The sequence below is a fragment of the Anopheles funestus genome, chromosome 3RL (assembly GCF_943734845.2).
Source record: "Anopheles funestus chromosome 3RL, idAnoFuneDA-416_04, whole genome shotgun sequence".
In the NCBI taxonomy this organism is placed as follows: Eukaryota; Metazoa; Arthropoda; class Insecta; order Diptera; family Culicidae; genus Anopheles; species Anopheles funestus.
This window is the reverse complement of record NC_064599.1, coordinates 15902281-15928536: the sequence shown is the minus strand read 5'-3', so window position 1 is coordinate 15928536 and position 26256 is coordinate 15902281. Positions and strand designations below refer to the sequence as shown.

Here is a 26256-nt window from a genome sequence, read left to right as displayed (position 1 = left end):
AGGTGGACATATTTTGTCTCTTTTTTCCATATTTTAACAAATTATTATACTCCAAATTAATTACTTACCAAAACAAAATTCCCCTTTTTCATTGCCTAAGTTGATACAAAGAAAATGGCCTGTCCAAAAATATAATAATTTATCAATAGCTCTTTAAGAGCTTATTTAAAGTTCCCCGTGCTGATGGGAGGAAGCGCTACTTCAGATACAAAGACCCAAACAAAATGCGTTTTGCTCTAAAGAGGTAAATTGTTTTATTCAATACAACAATGCACGTTTTGCTCCTATTTACACAATTCGGCTCACTTTATTTATCTTCGTCGTTCCCTGCCTGATAGCGACTAATACAAAATTATGGGCACCTGTTGCTGCAAAACGTTACAATAAATAATAAAAACAACAATGTCTATTTCACGTAAGACCGTTCACATTTGGCCACTCTGTGACCGCACACCTGGAAAACAAATCATACATTTTAACAACGTGCACCCACAGCAACGTTTGGGACTAACAAATAGGAATAAATTACTATTCTATCTTAACGACGGATCATCCCAGATCTCCGCACTCTATTACACTAAGATTTACAGCAGTAACTCTCAATCTTTCGTACCTCTCTACTCCTTAATACCCATCAACCGTTTTGTAGCACCGGATACTACAATCCCCCGAGATATAGTGCCCCACAGTTTGTGGTGGCTCTTGTTTAGTTCACTACATTGCCATCTCTGCCAGATCGCGCTGCTCCAGCTGTACGATCGTGTTTTCTTTGGTGTTGCTGCTTCGCGAACTGGCGACACGTGGTTCACGTACCGGATATTCCGTTTCCTCCCTTGGATCGCTCGGGACCTCGTTATCGAAGTGTTCCTCATCGTCTAGATCACGATCCAAGTCAGATGTTCGGTGTCGTTGCTCCGGTTGCTGGTACATGTTTGACGAACGGAACAAACTTCGCGGACAGTCCTTGTAGTAGGGAAAACATTCTCCAGGTCCATCCTGACCTCGTCCAATCTTTTCCGCCGTGACGTACTCGTCTAAATGCTCGGAATATGGCGACAATGATGCTCTGAAAGTGAAAGCATTGAAGAAGATTATTATTTAATTGTGAAAGGAAGGAAACATGAACTGAGGATAGAACACTCACGTGAAGAATAGTTTCAGCATCTCTCCGATCAGGCCAAACTTTTCGATTGATTTCGAATGGACCTCACATATGGCACGAAGCATACATGCTCTCCCATCCAGTCCAAAGTTTGCAATGAAATCTTCCACCACCACGTACAGGAGCGCTCTGTTACAGTAAGAAAATGGACAAAGACAACAAATAGGTTTGGAATTATTCATACACTAAAGGTACGTATATACGATTGTATTCCTACCGTTCTCCACCATGGAATGCATGCTTATGTTCTGCCGGAAGCTGTGGCATTGACTGATCGCCATCCTCATCATCTAACCGGTTGGTGGTGATCTTGAAGTGATCATTCGAAGAACTGGGGACGCTACGCTTCCGTCGCTGCAATCTCATGTAGTCTGATACATAGTCTGCCAGCACTGATCCGGCTGCCTGACCCATCGATCTAGCAAACAGCGGTGGCAACACACCGAGCGGATTCTGGTTATCCGTCAGGCCCAGCTTATCGAAGTCAACTAAAATGGACAGATTGCGTACATGCGGTGTAAATGTTTGCAAATGCAAGAAACTAACCCCCACCACCACCGCTACTCACTCGTTATGGGCAAACTGATCGAGATGTTGGACAGAAAGCCGGTCGGTGGATAACGCACAAACGGTAGTGCGATTGTCGGCGCGATCGTTAGTGACGTACCGGGAGGCAGCGCTAACCGACCATCGTCCGTAACCCAGATCAGGCGCTTCTTTCTGCTGTGCGGTTCGCTGGATTTGGACGTTCCACTCGTTTGCCTTTCCACGGTATCACCGGTAGAGATGAACGGGGCAGAGCCGGCGGTCGCCGACTGTTGGTCGGCGTGTGGCATCGATTTTCGATAATCATCTTCGGACACGTACTTTTTCCGGTACTTTTTGCTTTCCTTGCCCAGTGGGCGCTTCTTGGGTGTGTTGTGCGTGGACGAAGGCGACGACTCTGTAGCCGCACGCGCAGCAATTAGCTCGTCGTCTACCAATCGAAAGTGACCGGAATCGGGATGCGTGTCGCTTTCTACCCCGGCCAAAGGGTCCCGTTTGCTGGGCAATGCTTTGGGACTGTTTGCAAACTTATCGTGAAGCTGTTGTTCTTTCGATGATGATGCCTGAATGATGGGAATGGTGACGAGAATTAGAAGCAACACCAGGGGCACATTGTACACCCATCGTATCTCCATCGTGGAAAGCGTTTTGTAATGAAATAGAGTATGTCTTGCACTGGGGAGAAGAAATAAAAACCCACAAATTAATATTAGTAGGATCGAAATAACTAAATAACGTAACAAGAAAACGCTTACGCCTAATTCAACTTCTTACATCAGAACAGATCTGGTTCACTTTCCGTTTCCTGATCTTACTTTTTCACGTAACAAACCGTAAATTGTGAACTCAACTATCCTCTACTGTACAAACTGTCCGCCTCCAAACCAGCCCAGGCTCATTGATCATACCCGTATGGAGTTATTGGCGCTTCTCTGTCCCATCGGATACCTCCTACCGTTTTGTATTTCCTACCAGATTTTCACGGAAACACGAACCGATATAATCGTCTATTGGCAGCTCGCGGTTTGCTTCCGACATAGAAGTGCTGTTGAAAACTTCCCTCCTCGTGCCTGGTCAGCCAACATCTTCTGCCACCGTAGAACGGGTCCGGCTGTGGGCAACGATCGTACAACGGTGGAATATGTCCGGAAAAACCAGTTTTCCAGTCACGATTCCTAAACGATCCACTGTACACACGGCCAGAACCTACATTCCCAGGGTCTGCACGTGTGACAACGCTTGCTCGAGCGAAGAAGACGATACGATACCGTACCGCCTTCTTGTTCTTGTCCTCCACAATCCGGGTTGTGGATAAAGTGAAGACGAAAGTTTCTTTTTTGTTCACCAGTTTACCCGTGTACTGCATGCCCGGTACTGTATGGGGCAGGAACGCGTACAGAAATGTCCAGGACGAGAAGGCGCTTTCATCGCCAGTAACTTCCATCTTTTCCCGCCGCATTCAGCATCCAGCATCATCTTTGCCTCATGTATGATCTATGACACCAACCGACGGAGGCACTTTCGTTTTCCGGGTCAGCCTTACAGTGTGCCGCTTTCTTTACTTACTTTTTGGTGGTTCCCCTTAAAAAAATCCCCCAATCCTGCCACACCAAAAACCCCTTAAGCGTAAACTTCTGGATCAGTTGGAAGAATTATCTTGCATGTACGCTTGCTGCACATCCTGCAAGTGACACACTTTAGCGCGACTGTTGGAGGTGAAATTCGAAATTTAGGACGAATACCACTATGACAGGCAATGACCGTCGTCGTCAATGCACAGACGGTCGGAAGCAAGGTTCTCAATAACTCCTTGGATGACCTCTTTAATTTTTGGTCAGCAATTTCACCTTACCCTTGGCGAAACTTATGTGCATCCGTAGACTTAAACGCTGCAGAAGAACAGGCCAAAGATCGACCTACTGGAGCGTATCGATGCATGTGTGTGACGCACGACCAAACCAGTCATGAGCCAGGCTCCCTACCCAAACATTTACCGACCTTGAACTTGGCGCTACATTGTTAAGGATCACTTCATACAGCGTGCCACTGCTGAAGCGCCAATTATTACTGCCCGGAAGTTAATAATTTTTATACACTTTCGCCTCCAAAATTGAACATGCAATTTAATCACACTTGTATTATTGTCGTGCAATAAATTGACCCCGGACTGCGCCTATCAATTATGGACAATTTGTGATGCGCTTCTTATTTCACAGGTGAATTTATCACTGTACGCACGCTATCCCGAAGTTCTCATCATAAGATGCGCTTATACGACGCAGACTGCCATATCGGGAGAGGAACTCATCTTTAACCGTACTTCCCCCCGGACGGTATCGTCGGTTGGATCAGGGAACAAACTTAAGCTTGAACAAGGGTAGAAGCAACAAAAAGAGAAACCGGCCACCATCACTGGATGCATTGTATTTCCCGGAGCGATATCAAATTAATCCGATTGAGCATGAAATAAGACGATAAATTGCAATTGCGATGATAAACTGCGCGAAATGCACCATGATGCACCTGGGAGGGTGCAAGTGTAAAAACAGAAATAACCAGACAGCAAGCAGACTGAGCGCTCGAGAGTTTGGGGAATTTTTCGAGGCTCTTAAGGTTTCCCTTCTATGTGTGTCAACAAGGGTACGTGTAAGCATCTCGCCGAGAATCAATTATTGCTTACAAGAATATTTAAAGGTATTTAAATATAGTAAGTCACAAATAGTAATAGTAAGACCGAATAGTGGATAGTAAGACCACAAATTTCGTATGTCGAATGTTTAGCTCTTTATCACAAAAATCTTTCAATAGATAAATATTCCTTAATAATGTTAAACAAACTATAAAACATGACCTAATGATCGAATCAGCTAAAAGTGTTCGGACAGTTTTCACTTTACACCCAATCACACCCAATCATCGTAAATAAATACACGAAGATGCAATTATGATGCTCCTTTGCAATGCTGCCAGCTGCACATTTAATTGATTACACCCGATACAGCGTTAATCTAGTGAAACCGCCGCATTAACCGGTGCCGTATGGAGGACAAACCTTCATCTTAACCTATGCACACACGCTAATGAGGCAAACATTAGCACCAAATCGAGCGCAATGACCCACCCCATCTGGCACACGCTTAATTTCCGGAATGCAATTCGACATCCCATCGGGGAATCACTTTCACGCATTCGTCTCAATCGGCCACGGAATGACGTTTTGGTGCATCCCAAACCTAAGCCGTGTAGCTCATGATCATGCAGTGTCTTAATGTTTTCGTGTGGCACGTTTGTACAACGCCACCTCCCGGAGTCACTGGATCAACGGACGGGCAAAAGTTGGGTCAAGGTTTCGAACCAGCCCGAAACCCGAACGAAACGCTTCAAAGGAAAGTGACTAACGAGCCAAACACCGGCCAGACTATCGCCGGAAGCCGGAAGAGTTGGGTGTGTGGAAGTGGAAGAGACACGGAACGCAAGTACTGGTAGTTACCGGTAGTGACCGCTAGCACGGCTAAGTGCATGCGTTGCGTGTGCTAGCTCGGATTGGGAAGGAAACGAGTTTTTCCAACCATCGGATCATGCGTCTGTTTTTTTTTCGTTGTTGCTGTTGTGTTTCATTCCGCAGCCTCATTGCACTTGCACTTGCGGCCATGTGCGTCGTAGTTGAGGTAGAGAGAAAACCCACTTTACGTCCATCCCCGTTTGATGCCATCTTGTTGAAGGTTGATTTATTGCATTCCGAAAAAAACCTTAATTTCCCTCTTCAAACGCATACAATGTTGTTAATGGTAGGATTATGTTTTCTTACTGTAGAAGTTTTCTTAGTGTAGAAGATCATACAACTTTTTAGAGAATTATTTATTTTTTTGTGAAATTGATTTCTGTTTTAATTTTCATTGTCTATTACTATTGCTTTTATTCTTCGTTATGAAGTTTTGATTTATTTTTCATTATTTAAAGATACTTCTAAATATTTCAAAAACATTTTTTTTTTATTTTTTTTTTACTTTACGTTTCATAATTGGCGAGTTACAAATAATATTTAAAAATATTTGTTTCAAACAATGAAAAGAAACAAATTAAGAAATAAACCTAAGAGTATAATGTAAACAAACGAAATAATGAACAAAATACACATTAGAACGCATTTGAAAACAAACAAAACACATAAAATCCCATGAAACCTTTTCTGTAACAAAAGACTTGAACTCCTCGCAGGACGGAAGCCCCCGCTGAAACAATTCAACACAAACATCAATCGTTAACGGTATGACTTAACGAGATATATGTGTGTGATTCTCGAGCTCGAGCAAACTTGCCATTTTCACCGCGATCACAATCGAGCGAACGAAAGCGACACTCGGATGATGATGATGGCCGACATCGGTTTCACTCTCGTTGCACCAGATCCGGAGCTCGGGAGGACTAGATTCTTCAGATATCCGGACAAAGTGCGCAATAGGAAAACTGTCCATGATATGCGGCTTGCAATTTTTCACCCCGATAGTGGCGTGCGAGTGGAAAAACTGTGTCTGTGTGTATGGATCAGGAACTGGATGTGTGATTGGAAATGAGTCGTCTAAAATAGGGAAAATCCCCGATGGTCCGGATGTATGTATGGTAAGGCTTGTGGGCAAGGCACGTTTTAAGTTGGCATGTATCTTCATCCGGATAATGCAACACGATACAGGAGTGGGAAGATTCCTGCTCCAAGCTTTCATACTATTCACACAATTTTCCGAATACTGCGATAAGAGAAGATCATCGTAGGAAGAGAGGACACTTACACTTTCTTGCTCGATGGTTGTGTCGGACGTTATCAGAAAACACCTTTTTATGCGTTGGCCCACTTGTGTTACTGCTTGGATCAGGTCAAAAACACACTTTTTAAATAGACGGAAATTACGATATCACCGACCTCACTCACAACGGCGACTTTGTCGTAGGTCTTTGCTTAACTGGGTCACCTTGTGAAACTGATACTACCTCCAGAAATTCTCACTCATCCCATCAACACTAGCGGAGTGCACTGTCGCATTAGATTTATTAAAATCGTTGTTCAAGTCAAATTGTGTCACCGTCGGCATACCATCACACGTCTCCACGGGCAAACATTCAATTATTCGCGATCGTTTTCACACGTGAGCTTCATCACTCAAATTACGCTCCATCTATTTCACGCTGCCGCGCTTACTTCTTCGCTATCTCTATCCCTCTCTCACACCAATATAAGCCCCAATAAGATGGCAAAATAATCAATCGAGCGTGTAACGTTGGTTCGATTCCGGTAGCACAAAACCGCGGTATCACGAAAACGGAAGGTACACAATCATACCAAATGCTTCGAACGCACCAAAAACCACAAACTGTGCCGCAAGTAACCGCGTACTTGCGTACCGCTTCGCTATGCGCTCCGAGCTCGACTAAAGCGCGTCACGGCGGGAAAAAAGAGTTTAAGTGGCTCCCGCAAAAGGTCCGGACCGTTTTGCTTTGCTGGTCGCTGGTTCGCCCCGCGCACTGTGCGAATTGGTTCCTGGGGATAGAAGAAGAGGGTTCCGATGGCGGCGGAACGATGATCGAACGAAATGAACCGAAGCAACGAGTGAGGGACTGCTGCGGCAGGCCAGTTGTGGACCGGTTAGGGTACTGATTGTATGCTCTAAGCTGCATATCACTCTCTTGTGCATACTTGCACTGCGACACGGAAGATGCACGACACCTGGTACTTGGTGAGATGGTGCCGCATCTTCAACGAGACGGTGAGAATGCGAATGCCGCAGCGAAGAGAGTGAATCAAGAATCCTTCCGCTACTGGTAAAGTTGCTAGGGCTTCACTTTGTGGGTTGGTCGATAAGTCAAACTTGCAATAATTGACTTGAATATTTCATCACATTTAACTTATGCACTTGGTTTGATTTTATTTTAATTTGTTGATACTTTTGGTACTGTAAACCAAAAATTATAAACTATTAAATAGAAGAAAATTAAAATAGTCTAACTACGGTCTCTGTTCCAACAAAAACCGTGTCGATAAACAGCATGATATCTGCTGAGGACGTATCGAAAAACAACAAATGTTCACCAGATAACATTCTGTATCAGATCGCCAATCAAACGGCGAGTTTCTTCTTTGGCTGAAGTTCCTGGTCCATTTGTGTCAGTATCGTTTACGGTGTGAGTTAAAGTGCATGTTTTGGCTGATTCTGAGAGTGTCCAGTGAAGAAAATAACGTATGAAACACAATATGAGCCGACCGATACGTAGTAGTCGACTTATTTCCTACGATGATACTGCTAGAAGTCCTCCAATGGCCGTTCCGAATAGGAATCGAAATATTGAAGGATCTTCGAACAGGAACTCCTACGATTCCAGTCACCGGCGGTTAGTGAAAAGATCTTTTTTTTTTACACACCAGGAACTTCAGATAGTGTTATTCTTTATCTTACTCCAGTGAGCACATGTCTAAAACCATCGAACAACTGTTGATCTGTGGACTTTGTGAGCTGCGTCTAACCGTTCCGAAGATGCTCAACTGTCAGCATACATTCTGTCTGGACTGTCTGGAAGAGACCCTCCACAAGCAAGCAGACAAGAGTAAGTGTTCTTCAGGACCCCTTTTAACACTAAGCATATTAATCATACCCTACTCGATCTCCACAGCCTACATCGGATGTATTACGTGTGGTACTAAGCAACTTCTTAAGGATCCTGATCTTACCGTCCTACCATCGAACCTGCACATCGACAACATGTTACTAATGATGAACCCAGCACCTACCCGGCCCTCATCACTTACTCGTACGCCGGGGGGAAGCTATCAGTTGGAAAATGTACGCATGTGCACACTCACACGCCGAGACTCATCTTATCAATGACATTATGTTGACCATCAATTAATTGGTCACTTATCATGCTTTTCGGGAAGATTGGAAAACATTCCTCTGTTATCATACTTGCAAAGCAATTTCGACCCAGGGAAAATCATTCATGTTACGTATTGGTCTGCTTGGTAATTTTATTTTTTGCAGAATCTTGCCCCAACGCTACAGTGCTCCAAGTGTCAAACTGTGTCCGAAACGTCTCTGCACAAATGTGATCACTGCATGTCGGTAAGTATTAGATGTGGATTTACTTAACTGCTTTTTATGTTTTCTTTTATGTTCTTATGAATCTTTCTTTTATGTTTTATGAACTAGATTGTTGTTTATCCTTATTTGCTGAGATTTGGTTTTTTATTTGTTTAATTATCTGCTTTCGAGAATTTGTTTTGTCTTTGTACTTATATGTATACCATTGCGTATATTATTAGGTTTTCTTTAACTTTTTTTTACATTATTTAGCACTTTTTTAATTTCAAATTTATTTTTATCAAACCTGTTTGGCCTTTAGTTTGCATTAAAATAATATTGATAAAAATATGAAATTGATACAGATGCTGGTGAATATTTCACTGACGGTGTAATTATAAACAAAATTCACTTGATTGAAAAGAAAATTTACAGAAATACTTTCAACCAAAAGCACGAATGGCATCCCGCACGAATTTAATTGTCGATTTCTTATTGTCCTGCAAAACATTCCCAAAATTGGTTTGTAAACTTCCAGCAAAGAAAATGCCATACGAAACAAGTTCTTGCGTGGTGGCTTGCGTGAAGTAAAAACAAAATAAGAAAAAACAAATTGTTAACAAAAATGAGAACAGGTATCATTAGCACACATGGCCAAAAATAAGCGCACGCCATTCTCGTTTTCGTTTGCAGATGCTGTGCGCAATCTGTTGGCTCGCTCACGTGGACGAGCTGGCGCGCCAGGTTCGGCAGCTGGATGGTCAGCTAAAGTCGGCCATCGAAAAATTGGACCATAAAATGATTGAATATAAGGTAAGTTAAATTAACACAAAACCAAGCTGGTCAACGCCCCATTCTCTAGCCCTTGGGCGACTGAGTACGGTGGACAAACCCGTGGTCTAATACTTCCGAGATTTCCGAGGACAAAAATTACATCGTCTCCTGTCCCCCACCAATGGTGAGGCAGGTGACAATCAAACAACGTTGCGCAGGAAGGAGGACAAAATTGGTTGCGAATAAGGAAAACGTGAGGGGCAAAAGCGTACAAACGAACGATTGCACGCCATTCGTGTGATCGAGAGTGAAAATAAGGTCACATTGGATGGACAAAAATCTTGTCTTATCATTCGATCGGAGCAGCACAAACGGTGCCGGTTGCATTGCATACGAGAGTGCTATCTTTTTAATCTGCAACGACCTCTGCCGAACGAAGAAAGTTGTTTGACGGATTTGTACGAAGTTTTTTTGCGTGATGAGAAAAAAATCCCCCAAAAATAATGGCAAACGAGCCGATTTTGTGCAAACCCTCGTTATCAGGTGCCAGACGATGGTTATTTAATGTAAGAAATTAACTTTCCTTCATATTTGGTCAGTGAGTGAGTTTTATAGCCGGCCATGTTGGAATGGTCCCCCGCAAGTACGCAGCACGTGGGTAGCGTTATTTGAGCGAAGAGCACGTGCGTTGCATTCAAATGGCAGTTAATCTATCACGGTTTGATTTTGCTATCGATGCTACAGAAAGACAGGCGCTACTTTTGTCTTCATTGATGGTTCATTGCGAATGCAAAGTATTGCTTCCAGGGCTGCGGACAAACAACGCGCGCCATGTTGTCGATAGGGAAAAGTTGCAAAACCAAAACGCTACCAACAAACGAAAGTTCCGATCGATTGTTTTGTGGTGAAATTGTTTGATCAATGCAAAGTGAACGCGCGGAATGGGATAGAATGTTAAAATTTGGACAGTCTGGAACGGTGCAATATGTGCACCAATAAATTAGGTTAGGTTTAAGCTAAGTATCCACATTCCACTGACTGATTTAATTTCTTCGCACGTGAGTGAATATTCTGTGTGAAATATTAAATTAAAATTAGAGCAATATTTAAATACTTTGTGCACTTATGTGTAAACAGGGAGATTTATTAATATTACTAATTTATAATGTATTAACCGTCCGAAGATTTCTTCTACAAATTAAACATTCTGTTGCCGTTCTCGCCAGCAATGTGTGTGCTTGTGGCAGCTCTCGCCAAGAATACCAACTCATTAACACTCAACAACAGACGATCACGTATGCTAATAGATGACACTAATCATTACCTTTGCTGATTGCTACTTTCAGAGCCGCTTTTCCGAGATCAACGACGAGATAAAGGATTATTTTCGCGACAAAATCCTCGCCCTTCAACAGCAACAAACGGAACTATTAGGTGAAATTGATTGTACTTTCTTTTGCAAATTCTCTCATCCACACCCAGCTCATATGCAGCTACCGGAATTTGATCGCGTTTTGCTGTTTTGCTTATAACGCTTCCTTTACCGATGCACTGCACGTTCTACTCTGCTTTAGCTTATTAGTGTCCTCTTTTCTGTTGCCTTTTCGTTTCACGTACAACGTGTGGCCCAAACAAATATGTCGCACCAAATATGTCACGTCCGGTACATGTCCGGTCCGGCCACTGGTTTACGCTAAAACGCGTCATCAACATAAATGACCAACCTAACCCAACGCCGAACCGAAGGTTCATCGCAAGGAATACTAAACGATGCGGTCTGTTCGCACGAAGTGGTAAGGGCGAAAATTGACCAACTGATGGTATCGATTGGGCGCCCGATCGTTGGATCATTGGATCCGGTCCAGGTGTACCTTAAGCTGCACAAAGATATGTCTATCATTTTGGAGGAGGTGTCACTATGGGGTCGTGAGCGTGTCATTTTTAATCGGGTAGGACAGAATTAACACGTTGCTTAAAGAAATGCATTAAAACAGTGAACGGTTTCTTCTTGCAGGAAAAACTAAAGGTGGAGTCCATTTTTGACACCACACCTGTAACAATCGTAAAGCCTAATACGGTTGTTAAACCTTCGCTCAAGCATCAGTTACATCCGAACTCATCAGAGCTATCGGTAACACAATTTTATAAGTAGGTTTTCAGTCACATTTTCGGGTCTAGAATTCGGGCGAAATAACCAGGAATCGGGTTATTCAATTTCAGAAGCCACGTTTACAAACCCAGACTGCTCTGGGATCACTGCCAGCGTCCGACCGGTGTTGGATTTGCACCCTGGAACCATGCGGGATTGGAAAAGCCACTTCTTTACATCGCTGGATCTGAATGTCGTATCGTTTTTGGAATAGATAAGTATGTACCTTGAGGGAAAAGTACTGCACTTACTTCTTCTTCTTGGCTTTAACAACTTTACAGGTCACGCCGGCCATTTCTGGCTTACTAGACTTATTTTTACCACGTAGCCCGATAGTCAGTCCTCGCTCCGGGGGACGGTCCGGATGGGATTTGAACTGTACTTACTAACTAATGCAAATAAAAAACTTACATTTCCAGAACCAACGGTCACATAGTGCAGAAGATAACACACGATGAGCTAAGCTATCCACAATGTATCACGTTCGATCCCGATAAGAGGGAACTGTTAGTTACGGATAAGTGGAAACACTGTATTTTTGTGTTTTCCCACGATGGTCAACTGATTCGAAAGCTTTGCTCGAAGGGTGATCAAGCTGGTCAATTGAGGTATGGACTACCGTACATTGCTAAAATTTAAGTTATAATATCGTACCTTTGTATTCGTAGATCACCAGAAGGGATTGCATTCTGTCCGAGTGGTTTCATCTTCGTGTGCGACACTGGAAATGATAGAATACAGGTAAGAGAAATAATAAATCTTAAATACATATCTAATGTATAATTACCTCTAAACGTGTCCTAGTGTCTTAGCCCCAGCGATGGCAGAGTTTACAGCCAATTCGGACGCCTTACGAAAGATCAGCTCGTGAAGGGTACGCTATCGAAAATTTCCTCGCGCATGGTGGATCTGAAGAATCCTACCGACATCGTTGTGCAGAAAGATTCCATAATAGTACTGGATGCTGGAAATCGTAGGGTGAAACTGTTCAACAAGTGCGGCGAACAGTTGCTAGAGTTCGGTCAAACCGGTACGATCAACGGTCAGTTCCAGTATCCGGAGGTGATCGGTGTGGATCCGGCCGGTTTTATCCTCGTCGGTGATGGAGGCAACGCGAAGGTTTTAGTCTATCGCCCGAACGGACAGTTTGTTACGGCGCTCGGATCGCGTGGTGACTCCGCAGGGAAGTTTAACTGGATTTCAGGCATTTGCGTTAGCAAAGATTGGGAAATTGTCATCAGCGATTACAAAAACCACGCCGTGCAACTGATTTTCTAAAAGGCGCAACATGAAACCATCAGCGGATGTTTTCTCACAGTGCAAAACCACATTCTACCGATTGGGAAAGTTAAAATAGCGTTATATTTACACAACTGTTTCGATCTAAAATAGTTCCATCTAGAGAGTTCCTCAAATAAATAAATAGATCGTATAAAATATGTAATCGAGTTCTGTTCTATGCATTTCACTCTACGCTCACGGCCCTGTGAGCCTGCCTGGTGGTTCGAGAATTGGGCAATCAAACGAAAATTAACGTTAATTCAATGCCATGGTAGTGGAACTCGCACACAGCTTACCATGAACGTTATAGTAGTTGCTACAAATTAGTTAACACACATGTATCTCATGCCAATTATGTACAGGAAAAGTGCACCATCGCCATTCAATGACGTGTGCTATAAGAAATAATAGTGAGAGGGATTTTAAAATAATGCAATCGAGCACCGTACTTTAGTCTAAGGTACCTTACGTACTAGCGCAACATTGCTGCTGCTGCGGCTCAATTGCTTAGGACAATGGCATTTAAAACAGTGGCATACATTAACCGATGGGTCAAATTATAGGAGGGATTATTGTTTCTACTTTCTTCGCGCATTTGCTGTTAAACAGTTGTGTGTGAGTTCGCAATGGTCCTTTGGCTTTGGCCAGGTATCGGTAGCTCCGTTCACAGATGTACTTCTTCACGTTAAATTGCACAGCGCGTTGCACGAGTTTGTAGATAACGATTTACTCTGACCCAGCGTTATACCTTCCTCATCCTCGGACGCATTTATTCCGTCGTGGCGTCGCTGCAGTTAAAAAAAGGTATTGTGTAATTGCAAACAAAGATTAGGAGGTTAGCTTTCGGACCTTTAGTTCTGTTGCTAGCGTCATAAATGCGTCCTCGATGCAACGATTGTCTTTTGCCGATGTTTCCATCACAAACATCACTTCGGGGATGTACTGGCACAGGTTTTGGGCTTCGGAAAACTCTACCTCCCTTATTGAATCCAGGTCGGATTTGTTGCCTATCACGAATATCATCACGTTAGAAGCCGTGTACCTTCGCACCTCGTCAATCCATCGCTGCAAGCTTAGAAAGGACGATCGTTTGGTGATGTCGTACACTGTAGAATGTAAGAAACACGCCATAAATCATTGGAACTTTTTGCCATCTGTTTCATTGCTCGGATATACGTACCAATTAAAACACCGTTAGCCGAACGGTAGTAACTTTGTGTGATGGTACGAAAACGCTCCTGACCGGCTGTATCCCATATTTGCAACTGAAATAAAGCACACCGATTAGAAGATGCATGGTTTGGTCTGGATTGCCCTTTGCCCTTTATTATACCCTGATGGATTAGCGGAGTCCGTTCTTATCTTACCTTAACCTTCTTCCCATCGACAGACACGGCTTTCATCGAGAAGTCGACACCGATCGTGTTGCCGTGGCTTTCGATAAAGTTACCCGATTTAAACCTCTGCACGATGCATGTCTTGCCGGTGCCACAGTCTCCGATTAGTACGATTTTGAACAGGAAATCGAACGATTCATCACCAGCCGTCGATATCAACGATGTTGGACCTGAAGCGGACATATTCGTTTCACTCCGTATTCTGGTGCGTTACTGATTCTCGACGTGTGCAAGAAGATTGTTCGATTTTTGCGCTGCGTGCGTTATTTAATCGTTCCGGGCACTTTTCTAATTATTAATTACTAGAAAATGGATCTTCCAAATGAATGATTGTTTTCTTTGTGTTTTGTTATGAATTTGAGACGCAAGAGCACACTGAAGCCGCGTGTACATGTCGCAATGTTGTGAAGTGCTTGACAGCTCGGAATCTGGTTAGAAATTGCACGTGTAGAATGGACTTTATTCCGTTTGGAAACGTCAACAATAATCACAATTTCGCTAAATACAAGTAACATAAACAGTGCGCTCAGAAAATGAAAGAATTAGTAAAGGAAACACCTGTCCTGCCAATTAAAGGAATTGAAGAATTTGTTCAGGATGTCCGCCTACGGTAAGATTCTATCTTTCTTCGTAGCCGGATGTACTAAATCGTGTAATTTCGCGGTTCGTAGGAAAATCTTCGGATCTCTCAAGCTCGCTTCGAAAACACTACAACTGCAGATGGATCTCGTATCGAAAAAATCATGGAGCACGGCGGAAGAGCTGCTGACGTTGATTCGAGACCAGGGTCGTTTTCTGGCCGAAGCCCTTCCGCATGACATCGTAGTAGCGAACACCATCCGTCGTGTAATGAAAATCGTGCGCGAAGAGTATGACTCTTCCCGTGTGGTACACTTTGACGACGGTCAAAGCATACTTTCACTTCACAAACTTGTAACACAGGCGGCTGATCCGGAACGGGATGACTATTCAAAACCGATGCCTGGGCTCAAGAACGCACTGATGGATCATTTGTCGGAAATAGAAACTGAACTGGAAACGACGGGTGACAGTATATCTACGCAGGCAGCTGAACACATTCATTCGGCGGAACTGATCATGACCATCGGGTATTCGCGAGCGGTAGAGAAATTTCTCCGCAAGGCTGCCGAAACTCGTCCTATCGAGGTGGTTGTGGTGGAGTGTGCACCAGATTGCAGAGGTCAGCAACTGGCGGCCAATCTTGGACGGGCAAAGATCCAAACAACACTCATATCCGATGCGGCAATCTTCGCGATCATGTCCCGCATCAATAAGATCATCATCGGTACGCATTCGGTGCTGGCGAACGGTGGACTGCAGGCGGTTTGTGGAACATACAGCTTAGCACTGTCTGCGAAACACTTTTCCGTGCCGGTGATTGTGCTGGCCCCTACGTACAAGCTGACTCCAGTGCACTTGTGCAATTACGAGCAGGGTGACTTTAATATCCTAGGCAACACGGAAGCGGTCCTGCCATTCAAAAGCTTGGCGGCACGGTTCACAAAAGCGTACAATCCGCTATTTGATTACGTACCACCGGAACTGGTGACGCTCTTCGTAACGAATAAGTATGAATTGAAATAAGTCTTTATGGAAGAAAGGGTTTAACAATGATTTTCTTTCCAGTGGCTCCAACGCTCCTTCGTATATATACCGTTTGATTGGGGAACTATATCATCCAGACGATAACCAACTGTGAAGAACGCCAGCCAGGTAAATAACGATGTAACAAGCAAAATACTGCAAAAGAATATACATAATGTAACGAATAGAAAGCTGTTTTACGAACATGAGAAAGAAGGCAGCTCTAAATCACTATTAGGTAATTAACTTAAACTTTAAAATTAATGTTTTTTTATGCACTTTTTAAAGTGCATCCGTTCTTTACACGGTTGCATTTTGCGTGTAGCTAATACATGAACCTTGCATGACTGTTGTAGAGTTCCGTCTTCAAATGTCATGATATTGTCAAAATAAAATATAAACAAAACAAACAGTGCGTGCAAGCGAACCATTTCGTGAATTCTCACCGAAAACCCCAATAAAAATCGTTTAAAACAAGTTTCTAACATGAGCTCGAAAAATTCTGCACTTGCATCACTAACCGCTACTTATACGGATTCGGAAAATGAAGATGATCGTCGTTCGGACGATGATTCACCTCAATCAGATGGAGGAAGCTCCGTGTCACAGGTGAGTGGCTACTATGCGCACAGATTTCGGTAAGAGACTTACATTCTTGATTTTCCATTGCAGATTCGTTCTCGCCAGCAGACACCTCTGCGGGAAATGTCCGAGAGCTCTGGAACGCCCATCACGCAAAGCAACACTGCAAGCCTTCCGTTCAAATCGGCCGAACCTAGTGGTGCTAGCGACAATGGAACACCTGTCCCAACACGTAAGAAAGCACTCCGGCTCGTTAGCTACATCGACGATACGATAGTAGATACAGACGAAGAAAACAACTCGCCGGCACACAGCGACCAAGAGGAGATAGTCCAATCAGAACACGAACCAGAACCACAGCGAAGCCCTTCGCCGGAAAAGATCGACCGAGCAAAACTGTACGGTTTCAGTTTGCCACCCGAACCCAAGGGCAAAAGTTCGCAGGAATTGCAGGATAAGATAGCCGCACTGCATGAACGGATGAAAAATTCCAACATGGACACAAACCGCATTATTCAGGAACGGAAAGAGTTCCGTAATCCAAGCATCTACGAAAAACTTATCCATTTCTGCGATATAAACGAGCTGGGCACGAACTATTCACCCGAAATATTTGATCCCTTCCAATGGGGCAAGGAGTCATACTACGAGGAGCTCGCGAAGGCACAAAAGGTCGAGATGGAAAAGGTGGAAAAAGCGCGCAAGGAAGCGACGAAAACGGAAATACAAACTGGTGTGAAGCGTGTCGATCCGGACGAGTCGAAAAAGCGGAAATCGAAATGGGACCAACCGGGTGTGTTGGGAGCGGCACCTGGTATGCTGGGAACCGCAGCTGCCGTCGCCATGGTGAATGCCCTGAAACCGGCAGGTATTATACAGCAGACGCTCACAACGACGGCTACCGGAACGAAGGGAACCGTTATATCGGCGTTTGGATCGCTACCAAAGAAGCCCAAGGTTTAATGCGAAAACTGCAGATATTAGAAGAAGTAAGACGAATAAATATAATTTTAAAAAATACTCCCGACGCAACTGTTTCTGTATTGTCATAGCAATTGCAAAAATATCCTCTTTATTTCATATTTTAGCACAAATAATAACACTTTTTTATAATTAAAAACAGTTCTTTATTCGATTCACTTGCATAAAATCAATTACAGTCATATGGGAGAAGAACTTATGCCAAAACGACAAATTGGTCGATCGTTATAAATAATCGAAAAATGTAGGGAAAAACACATATTCTTTTCTTTCGTTCGTTCTTCGAGCCAGTACTGTACACGGCCCCAAAGCTTACGAATGTCGAAATGATGAGCAACTTCAGGCATTTTTTACGAAACTTACGAATAACAGAGAACAACTTCACTTAACATCCTGTCTTTCACCTCTCCATTAAATAGGCTTGCATGTCTTAGCGGTTATTACAATGGAAAATAAACAGGAGATGGGAATGTCTATGCTATTTAATAATTCTGTAATCTTAACCAGTAATAATGGAATGTTTGCTTGCAATAATATTACCAACAGGAGGCGCAATAGAAAAGTACTAATAGTATGCAGTCTGTAAACAAAAACAAAATACGCTAACAAGGCATTCGCTAAGAATCTAAGCAAATATTTGTTGAATAAATATGTGTTCGATAAAGATTGCTAACAGTTTAACTACTATTCGCTACTAATTTGTTGAGGAAACCTGTAACGCCTGGGTTTGAACGTTTTTCAATTGGTTCCTAACTCTATTTCTTTCTTTTTTGGCAGGTACTTATGAAGCTAACGTCGCCCGAAAGACTCTTTTGAATGAGCATCGGTTGTAAGCAATGAGGCCATTGCGTTATTGCAGTTGTATCTTATAAGGTAAAACACGAACGGGTTAAAACTTACTTGCAACCGTACCTAATACTACGATATTTCCCTACGTGCAAGAAAGTTACCTATTAGAGCCAAAAAAGTAGTGTGTAAGCCATATTTGGTATTATAGCCGTGATGTAAGCTACAACTACCACACCGTATCGATAGATGCTACAAAACTTACTAAAACAAAACCATATTTCTAGTGCTCGACTTTAGGATGTATTGCCTTCCTTCGCTTGTCCTTATTGTACAAACTTTGCCTTAAAGCTAAAACCTTAACACGGATTGTTGTATTTTATTGCACATATCCGGCCTAGTGTGTAATGCAGACAGGCACAACCCCTGCGGGAAGGCCGTCTGGCAATTACGGGGGTTTCCTTGCGGAATGGTTAAACCTAAAATGTTCCTAATCAACTATCGTTGTCATTTATTGCAAAACGACGTGCAAATGCATGCCGCATATCACATTCGATGCTAACGAACTACATTTTCGCTTTTAGCTTTGAAAATATTTTGAACAAAAGAAATTATACAAAACCGAAACACAAGAAAAGGATTACATTAAATGAACAGAAAACGAACATTGAACAAAAAGAAATTCAGATAAAGCAAAACAAAACGCAATTATAACAAAACTGATAACAAGCAAAGCGAAAATGCAGCAGAAGCAGAAGAACTTAACAGTAGTTAAGCACAATGAAAAAATCACACACACACAAACACACATAAATCTCAACCATTCCTTTTCACACAATTATGCACACTTTCATCAAGCCTTTTCAAAAATAAATATTCAACTTAAGTAACCCTTAAAAGAAATTGCACAGTTGCCACTGATTTGTCTATTTAAACTACTAACCCTATACACTAGAAGCTAATCTACTCGGCTATCCAACGTCGGCTATCGTCAAAAGGATGTACTGCACTTCTTCTTGCGATGAAGCGAGCAGACTCATGGATAAGCTCAATACTTGTGGAGGTACAATAACTCAATAATCTCGAACGGTGTGCGACCCAAATGGATGTGTCCCCGGGTCGAATGTAATGTACAGAACTAGCCTTACACATAGCTAGAGTTGAGGTTTACTTAAACTCTAACTTTTTATGGATGAAGTGTAGAAGAGGATTTAAAAAGAAAACTAGAAAGAAGCACAGCATTATTGCACAATTTGGGAAAGAGAGTTTCATTTACATAAGTGAGAAAGCTAACCAATTCCTAATGAACAGCGGCAGCCATTGCACGATCCGCACTCGGTGCAACCGTCAGATGTGCCGGTTTGCGTATGTTCTTGAAGAACACCGAGTGCGTTTCGACACTCTCCGCTCCAGATTCGGAGATATCGTCGAGGTGTGAGTCGAGATCGTCTTCATCCGAGATGCAGGATGCATTGTCACTACCCTCAAACTTCTCATCGTCGGAAGAGTACACGCGGACACTGATTGCATCGGAGGTGTTGAAGAAAACGCCATTTGGAGATTGGAGTCTATGGTGCGATGGACCCGCTTCCATCTCCCCCCGGTTAATGGTCACAGTTCGTGCGATCGTCGTCAAGGATGAGGAGGGTGAGGAAGAGGCAGGTGGTGACGGTGGTGGTGGTGGTTTACTGTGGGGCTTTTCAATCACCTTCACGGCAACACCCGGTGAGGACGACATTTTCTTCGTCGGGATTGTAGCCGTCGGTGGAGGAGGTGGTGGTGCATTCGGTGGGGGAAGTGGCGGTGGTGGCGAACGGGGACGGACGATCGATTTATCCGATCGGGACCCGGCCGCAGAAGATCCACCCGTAGACGATCCGCTACGATTGGTGCCGATTGCTTCCGGTGTTGCTGGAGCTTTTTCGTTCGATTCCTGAAGAGCACATATCTCGTACTTGTTTTCCTCGAGAATAGGGCCCTCCGTACCGGTACCGTCGGGAGATTGGGAACTAAAGTTGAACCGCTCGTAGATCTTCTTACCGTTAAGTTTTGATTCGCTCGAATCAGCACTCATGTAACCACTGTCCTGTTCCTTCGTGCTCGACCGCGAATTGCTGCGCGCGATCGTTATGTTGCGTGAGGTTGTTGGCTTTTCTCCGTCCTCTGCCGATGGTCCCTGTGCGGAACGTTTCCGATGGTGATGATGATGAGAGCGTAGCATCTGTTGCTGCTGCTGGTAGTGTGAGCCATACGCACCACTACCTGACGAATCATCAATCAGCGACGATATACCTTCGTCCTTTTCGAGAATATCCGACGAATCGGACGTTTTCTCCAGATCCTGATCACCTGTCTTCCCATTGAACTTAGCCGTAGCTATGCCGATGAACTTTTTCCAGGCGTTCTTCAAATCTTTTGACTTTTTAACGCGATCCCGCAGTCCCATCGCGATCTGCATACCGTTGGAGGGCTGGTTTAACTCCACTCGGAACACTTTTGTGGTGGTGGGCGAACCCGTACCTGGGCTTCCGATTGGAATAGGTGCACTAATATCGTAGATGGATGGTTTCTCATCTTCACCATCCTTCGGATTGATCGACGGTCCGTTTCGATTCATCGGATAGCTGTAGTTGGAGAGAGTTTTCGTCGACAGTACCTCGATCTTGTCGATATCCTCGATAAACTTTGCCTTACTCATCAACTGCTGATGCTGCTGGTGTTGTTGCGATTGACGAGTTCGCAGGTCGTAAATCTTACTGTCCACCTGCTGCAAGAAATTCTTGCTATTCATCTCCCCAAGCGTCATGTAGCTTTCCAGTATTCCACTAAGCTCCTCCTGCGACGTTTGCTTCTCGTCGATCCTCGCGTACTCCGACTTCTCGGTGATGTAAAGCGACTGATCTGCGGGGTTCTTGTGAACGTGGCTATAGTTGGGAAGCTTGTTCTTCGCGTTACGATTCTTGCCCGTACTGCTACTATTACTATTACTGCCACCGGACGCTGTACGATCGTTATCCGAAATACCCGTGAACTGAGTGGAGTCGCTTTCCGCCGTAAAACTGTTGATCGATTCGTAGTTTTCGCTGTTGGTGCAGAAGTTTGGTTTTGGTGCCGGACCCGTCGGTGGGTTGGACAGCTTTTCGCTATTGCTCCAGCAGGCCAAATTCTTGGGTGCAATACCATAATCTTCCACCTTCTTCAACTGCAACCGTGGATGGTCGTACAGGGTGGTCTGTCGTGCATTCTCCGGTGGTATCAAATCTGGCGGAACCAACTTCGGTGCCGGTATCATTGCATCGCCCACATTCGTACGCTGACGTCGTGAGTGTCTCGTCTCGAGCGTAAGCAACTTCCCCGACTTTACGTCCAACTCCGACAAATTGTTCAGCGAATTTCGAATGACCGCGGGTCCAGTGGCTTTTGGGTTCTTCGATTCGTAAATCTCCCTCAAGCTACCGAAGCTTGTTTCGTGCTTAAACGATCCGGCAGACTTCAGCACAAAGTGACTGTTAAGATCGGCCGGCAGTGAGGTTAAATTTGACTCGATTCCACTACATCCATTGCGTCCCCGTTCGCTTTCCCAAACATTGCTTCGATGGCGACTAACGGCGGCCTTGGTCTGTCCATTTTTCTTCGGCTTACGGTCAAGTGTATCTGGCTCGAACTGATCGCTGTCCGTCGCCGACAGATCGCAATCGTCGGGACTGTGTTCCACCTCGATCGTGATGCTCCCCTGAAATGGCGTATCACACTTGATCTTCGGTACCTTTTTCTTCGTCTTGCCACTCGCGTTTGCCAGCGCCGAATCGTGCTGCCCCGTAACCAGTGACGAAGCCTGCGGAACGTCTTCATACTCATCGGACAGGATACTGACGGCTTCGCGTTCCGTCTTGATCGTGTCAGTATCCTTTCTAAAACCCTCCACCCGATCGTATATGGCATTGCGTATCTCTACTTCCTCTTCGAGCGGGAGCGCGGTGCTGAGCGAGGGTGATGGTTGCGAACCCAGATCGCTACTGTTCGTCGTGGAGGTATTGAAGCTCATCGGTGTCTTTGAGGTGACCCGCTCCAAGCTATCGGTTTCGTAGTCCACGATCAGATAGTGGGGCGATTTGCGTGAGTAGATCGGTGAGTCAGGCTGATACTTGGTGTAGGAATTCTTCCCCGATCGGTTCCCAAGCGTATTGCACTCCTGGTCCGAGTTTAGAAAGTCGTGAAAGAACTTCTCGTTTCGGTAGCGCTCGTGGCGATCGATGCTGCTGAAGCGACTATCCGAAGAATCGACATTATAATCTAACGATTCCATCTGTGGCATCAACCGATCTGCATGACGTTCTGACCATGAACGAATCTTTCGCTGGTCCATCGCGAGAGCCTCGTATACCATGTCTGGCATCTGATTGATATTACGCAGCTTCATTGGTTTGACGTTTGCATACTGATCAAGCACTTCTTGGCGACGCTTGCTGGAAGAGGCGACGAGTGACATGGAAGCGACTGATGGAGCTCTTCCTCCTGCGGCGCTAGGTATTGGGGGTTTCTTTCCATGACCATGATGATGATGATGACTCGAGTGTGTCACCGTCAGCTTCTTGTGTGACATCACCGGTGACGCTTCGAACTGAGGGTTATTATAGATCTCACTACCGGCAATGCTATAAAGATCTCGCTTATCGTACATCTTGTTCGTGTCGAGATTAGCCACCGAATTGTTGGTATTCTTGATGTACAGATCCTGATTGCTTGGTTGCACTGACCGCGTCTCCTCGTAGATAAAGCTACTGTTCTTCATCAACGCTCCAGCACCGTCCTGCATACCGAACTTGCTCATCTTACTAACCAAATCCGACTTCAAACTGTGTGATACAATTTTTGGTGCCGAACTAGTGTCCGATTGTACCGATTTGCTGACGGACGGTATACGCACCACAGAGGATCGTTCCTTCACACTGTTTGCTACGATCGTTTCATTGTCCGACGTTGACGAACTATCGCTGTGCAAACTCCCCGTCTTTGATGGCCGGTGGCTTTTCGGTTGCTTCTTAATGTCCGGCCGAATCGGCATCGAGTCAGGTGCGGCAGTTCGGTCATCTTGTGACTTAGGAGACTCTGTCTGCTGATCACCTACAAAACCAGCGTTTGCGGTTCCTCCGTCCGGTTTCGGTGTTGGAGTTGTTCCATCCGTTTCGGTGGTACTGCCACTAGCAAGCAGATTCGATTTACTATCGTACAGATCCTCAGCAATACCGTCTCCGTGCGTGGAAGAAACATCCTCCAGCCATTTACGAATGCTGTTCTGCTTGTCACCACAATTCTTACAGTTGCTCGACGGTACCATTACTGGATCGGTGGTAGCTACCTTCTTCTCACATCCCGGACACCCCGAGCAGGCACTCTTTCTGGAGCTATCCTTGCGAGAACTGATCAAGCTACTTCGACGACTTGCTGGAGCAGTTTGCACGGCGGCGTACGTCTCTGAACCGTTTGTTGGCTGCAGTTCCTCCGGAATGATGTTAAGCGAGGGTTGAAAACGTTTCGCCGACATCTTGTACTTGGCGATCGTGATCACTTCGCGAATCTTATTCAGAAATTCGATAGCTGCCGGTGGAGGTGACTGATTTTGAAAGGAAGAAAAATAAAAATGACACATGAAAGGGTTTTGCCAAGAGGGGTAGCTTAACTAACTACTTACAACTAGAAGATGTGGTTCGAAGTAGGCGGGATTGAAGTATAGCTTCCGGCGCATCGTACCGTTCACGATGGACTTCATGCTTTCGAGCTTTTCTTCGTTGTTCAGTTCTTCGACAATGGATACATTTTCCTCGGGCAGGCACTCCGTATCCTGGCCACCGGAATTCAACGGATTCTGCTGATGTTGGTGCTGCTGGTGCTGCTGCTGAAGGTGATGGTGATGATGAAGAAGCAGTGCGGACTGCTGAGATAACTGCTGCTGCTGCTGTAGGCGATGTTCGCCATCCATTTCGGTACGCCCTGAGAAGTTTTTTGGCTGATGTTTGCCGGTTTGCATCTGCGAATTAGAAGATTGCGAAAAGGGTTACTCCATTGCATTTTTTTTTTTTGCCAAAGCGTCATCGACATTGTATAGACCTACCTGCTTCTCAACGTCGGTCGTAATATCATCCTCAAACTCCGACACCGAATTGGAATTGTCACTGATGAAGCCCGAATTGTCGCTCAGATTTGGAAAGTGTTTCAGCAGCGGATTGTTCTTCACGATGCCCATTTCTTCCGCGTGCAGACCCACACTCGTAAGCCCACGGTGTGGTCCAACGGTTGGTCCTCCACCCTGCCGTTGACTTCCGCCGAGTGCATTGCGTCCGATAAAGCTGGCCCTTGCCTGACCACCGAATGGGCTAACGGCGGCACCCATGCCAACACCGAACGTGACCTGATCATTCTGCTGGTAGGTGGAGTAGTCATTTTTCAAACCATTGCCATCATCGTTCGAGCCCGATCTACTCTTCCGTTTCTTCATGTGGATGTAGAGAAAAACCGAAGCGATATAGATCAGGCCCAGACACAAACTGCAGACCGCAATCACAATGTACTCCTTCGTCGATAGGCCGGACTGCTGTTCGATGTGTGTTTCGGAGGCGAACGATACCTCAGTCACATCTGTAAGGTAAAATAAGTGAATTGATTTAAAATAAGGTGAAGTTGTATCAGAAGCATAATCGAATGATTCAACAAGTAATAAACCCAAATAGTGCTCTGTTATACGCTACTAAAGCAACTGTTATACACGTCTCCCTTCAAAAATTTGTAGAAAGTTCTTCACACCGCTCTAATGGTTCACAACAACATAACACTAATTAAGCCACTACCAGCATAAAGCTTAAGGGAAAGTACTTGCTTACCAGTGCCCTTACCATATTATAACGATCGTACAATCATTCATTCAGGTGCCTTATGTCACCAAAAGCTTATCAAAATGGCCCATAAAATGATACATTCCATCACCTCCCAGTAAATTGACTCTCGAAATTATTTTTCCACTCATTAAAGCCTAATCATGGTATGACTGAAAGAAAACTCATTAAAAATCGGTTCGCTCCCGAAAGGTACACCGGAAAAGCGATTGACTTGCATGGGTTCCGATGGTTACGCACCGAAAAATTACCTTCCCTTCAAAAACCCCAAGGGAGGGAAAAGGTTGAAGTTGGAAAGGGTTTTGGAACTCTTGATGGGTTTGCAGTCAGTCAATTCAATAGTCACCGATTTTCCACCCACTTTTTCGATTCAGATTTCGGATAGGAACCCATTATAAATCTCACTTCGGTGTAGTCGGTGTTAATAAATTGTGTTTCGTGGTCGGTTTATGCTTCTTCGGTTTCGATTGGTCAGAAAACGGCTACTGGCCAAAACAAAAAACAAAAGGCAAGATGAGACGGAGCTTACCAGCTCTGCAGCGTTGCATCACGTTGCCCACAGACACTCGCCGTATGTACTCTTTCACGCGCGAACTGATTATTTCATTACCCTGTCCGCTGATAACGTTATCGTGCCGCAGGAGATGGGTTGAGAAAAGTGAAAGTTTTCCAAACCGGCTAGCATTGGCAGGTTGAGTAATAATATTCATAATTGTGTGATAATACTGAAACGCAGTACAGTGGTCAGTGGCATCCGGTACGACTTTGTAAGGTGTAAGAGGAAAAGACAACATACGTACACTTTCGACTTCACACTTACGCCTTGCGATCTAAACCCGTCCCGAAGGTGTGTCGCTGGGAAATGCTCCCTTTCTATTGCGTGAGCTGCTTAGAAGTGTGGCAACATAAAGCAGCAGGTCACAAGATGTCAACTGGACGGTAAAACCGTTTGAACGTTTTAAAAAGACGGCCGTGACATCAGGTTCCCGCCGCTGCGGTATGAACGAACCGGTCGAAATGAAAATGGAAAAACGAC

The 26256-nt window shown here is 44.5% G+C and overlaps 6 protein-coding genes across 8 annotated transcripts in view; 3 read left to right on the top strand and 3 right to left on the bottom strand.

Annotated features, from left to right (window-relative positions):
- Positions 1–192: 192 nt before the first annotated feature.
- LOC125768570 (uncharacterized) lies at positions 193–7234 on the bottom strand. Its single transcript, XM_049436422.1, has 5 exons — positions 6496–7234; positions 1731–2383; positions 1380–1650; positions 1145–1291; positions 193–1066 (listed from the first exon to the last, which is right to left on the bottom strand). The coding sequence occupies exons 2-5, from the start codon at positions 2341–2343 to the stop codon at positions 715–717; spliced, it is 1383 nt and encodes a 460-aa protein (XP_049292379.1). The 5' UTR covers positions 2344–2383; positions 6496–7234; the 3' UTR covers positions 193–714.
- Positions 7235–7996: 762 nt separating this feature from the next.
- LOC125768569 (tripartite motif-containing protein 2-like) lies at positions 7997–12984 on the top strand. 2 transcript variants are annotated; one of them, XM_049436420.1, is made up of 8 exons: positions 7997–9588; positions 10896–10983; positions 11296–11498; positions 11564–11697; positions 11770–11916; positions 12118–12306; positions 12367–12439; positions 12503–12984. In XM_049436420.1, exons 1-8 carry the CDS (start codon positions 9469–9471, stop codon positions 12974–12976), a joined length of 1428 nt encoding a protein of 475 aa, XP_049292377.1. In that variant the 5' UTR covers positions 7997–9468; the 3' UTR covers positions 12977–12984. The 2 variants fall into 2 exon arrangements, with proteins under 2 accessions (XP_049292377.1, XP_049292378.1); XM_049436421.1 differs by lacking the exon at positions 7997–9588 and adding an exon at positions 9963–10553 and having other exon boundaries at positions 10896–11498.
- Positions 12985–13037: 53 nt separating this feature from the next.
- On the bottom strand, positions 13038–14734 carry LOC125768575 (ras-related protein Rab-43). Its single transcript, XM_049436428.1, has 4 exons — positions 14347–14734; positions 14160–14244; positions 13829–14085; positions 13038–13767 (listed from the first exon to the last, which is right to left on the bottom strand). The coding sequence occupies exons 1-4, from the start codon at positions 14557–14559 to the stop codon at positions 13660–13662; spliced, it is 663 nt and encodes a 220-aa protein (XP_049292385.1). The 5' UTR covers positions 14560–14734; the 3' UTR covers positions 13038–13659.
- Positions 14735–14767: 33 nt separating this feature from the next.
- Positions 14768–16391, top strand: LOC125768572 (translation initiation factor eIF-2B subunit beta). Its single transcript, XM_049436424.1, has 3 exons — positions 14768–14986; positions 15048–15965; positions 16024–16391. The coding sequence occupies exons 1-3, from the start codon at positions 14910–14912 to the stop codon at positions 16094–16096; spliced, it is 1068 nt and encodes a 355-aa protein (XP_049292381.1). The 5' UTR covers positions 14768–14909; the 3' UTR covers positions 16097–16391.
- Positions 16353–17583, top strand: LOC125768574 (SAP30-binding protein). The gene is made up of 2 exons (XM_049436427.1): positions 16353–16590; positions 16654–17583. Exons 1-2 carry the CDS (start codon positions 16468–16470, stop codon positions 17524–17526), a joined length of 996 nt encoding a protein of 331 aa, XP_049292384.1. The 5' UTR covers positions 16353–16467; the 3' UTR covers positions 17527–17583.
- Positions 17584–17672: 89 nt separating this feature from the next.
- LOC125768558 (uncharacterized) overlaps positions 17673–26256 on the bottom strand; it is a 77555-nt gene continuing 68971 nt past the window's right edge. For both annotated transcript variants that reach the window (XM_049436388.1, XM_049436389.1), the window contains 3 exons: positions 24443–24966; positions 24023–24358; positions 17673–23944 (listed from right to left, as the gene is read on the bottom strand). In XM_049436388.1, coding sequence (XP_049292345.1) covers positions 19631–23944; positions 24023–24358; positions 24443–24966 — 5174 coding nt within the window. In that variant the 3' untranslated portion in view covers positions 17673–19630. The remainder of the gene's footprint in view (positions 23945–24022; positions 24359–24442; positions 24967–26256) is intronic.

Coding starts and splice junctions, on each gene's coding strand:
- LOC125768570 (XM_049436422.1), bottom strand. CDS start 2,343: ATGGAGATACGATGGGTGTACAATGTGCCCCTGGTGTTGCTTCTAATT. Junction 1,651..1,730: donor GATCAGTTTGCCCATAACGA/GTGAGTAGCGGT, acceptor TGTCCATTTTAG/TTGACTTCGATAAGCTGGGC. Junction 1,067..1,144: donor ATGCTGAAACTATTCTTCAC/GTGAGTGTTCTA, acceptor TTTCACTTTCAG/AGCATCATTGTCGCCATATT.
- LOC125768569 (XM_049436420.1), top strand. CDS start 9,469: ATGCTGTGCGCAATCTGTTGGCTCGCTCACGTGGACGAGCTGGCGCGC. Junction 10,984..11,295: donor GCAACAAACGGAACTATTAG/GTGAAATTGATT, acceptor GCCGAACCGAAG/GTTCATCGCAAGGAATACTA. Junction 11,917..12,117: donor ATCGTTTTTGGAATAGATAA/GTATGTACCTTG, acceptor TTACATTTCCAG/AACCAACGGTCACATAGTGC.
- LOC125768575 (XM_049436428.1), bottom strand. CDS start 14,559: ATGTCCGCTTCAGGTCCAACATCGTTGATATCGACGGCTGGTGATGAA. Junction 14,245..14,346: donor TCGATGGGAAGAAGGTTAAG/GTAAGATAAGAA, acceptor GCTTTATTTCAG/TTGCAAATATGGGATACAGC. Junction 13,768..13,828: donor CGCTAGCAACAGAACTAAAG/GTCCGAAAGCTA, acceptor TTTTAACTGCAG/CGACGCCACGACGGAATAAA.
- LOC125768572 (XM_049436424.1), top strand. CDS start 14,910: ATGAAAGAATTAGTAAAGGAAACACCTGTCCTGCCAATTAAAGGAATT. Junction 14,987..15,047: donor GTTCAGGATGTCCGCCTACG/GTAAGATTCTAT, acceptor CGCGGTTCGTAG/GAAAATCTTCGGATCTCTCA. Junction 15,966..16,023: donor ACGCTCTTCGTAACGAATAA/GTATGAATTGAA, acceptor TTTTCTTTCCAG/TGGCTCCAACGCTCCTTCGT.
- LOC125768574 (XM_049436427.1), top strand. CDS start 16,468: ATGAGCTCGAAAAATTCTGCACTTGCATCACTAACCGCTACTTATACG. Junction 16,591..16,653: donor GAGGAAGCTCCGTGTCACAG/GTGAGTGGCTAC, acceptor TTTCCATTGCAG/ATTCGTTCTCGCCAGCAGAC.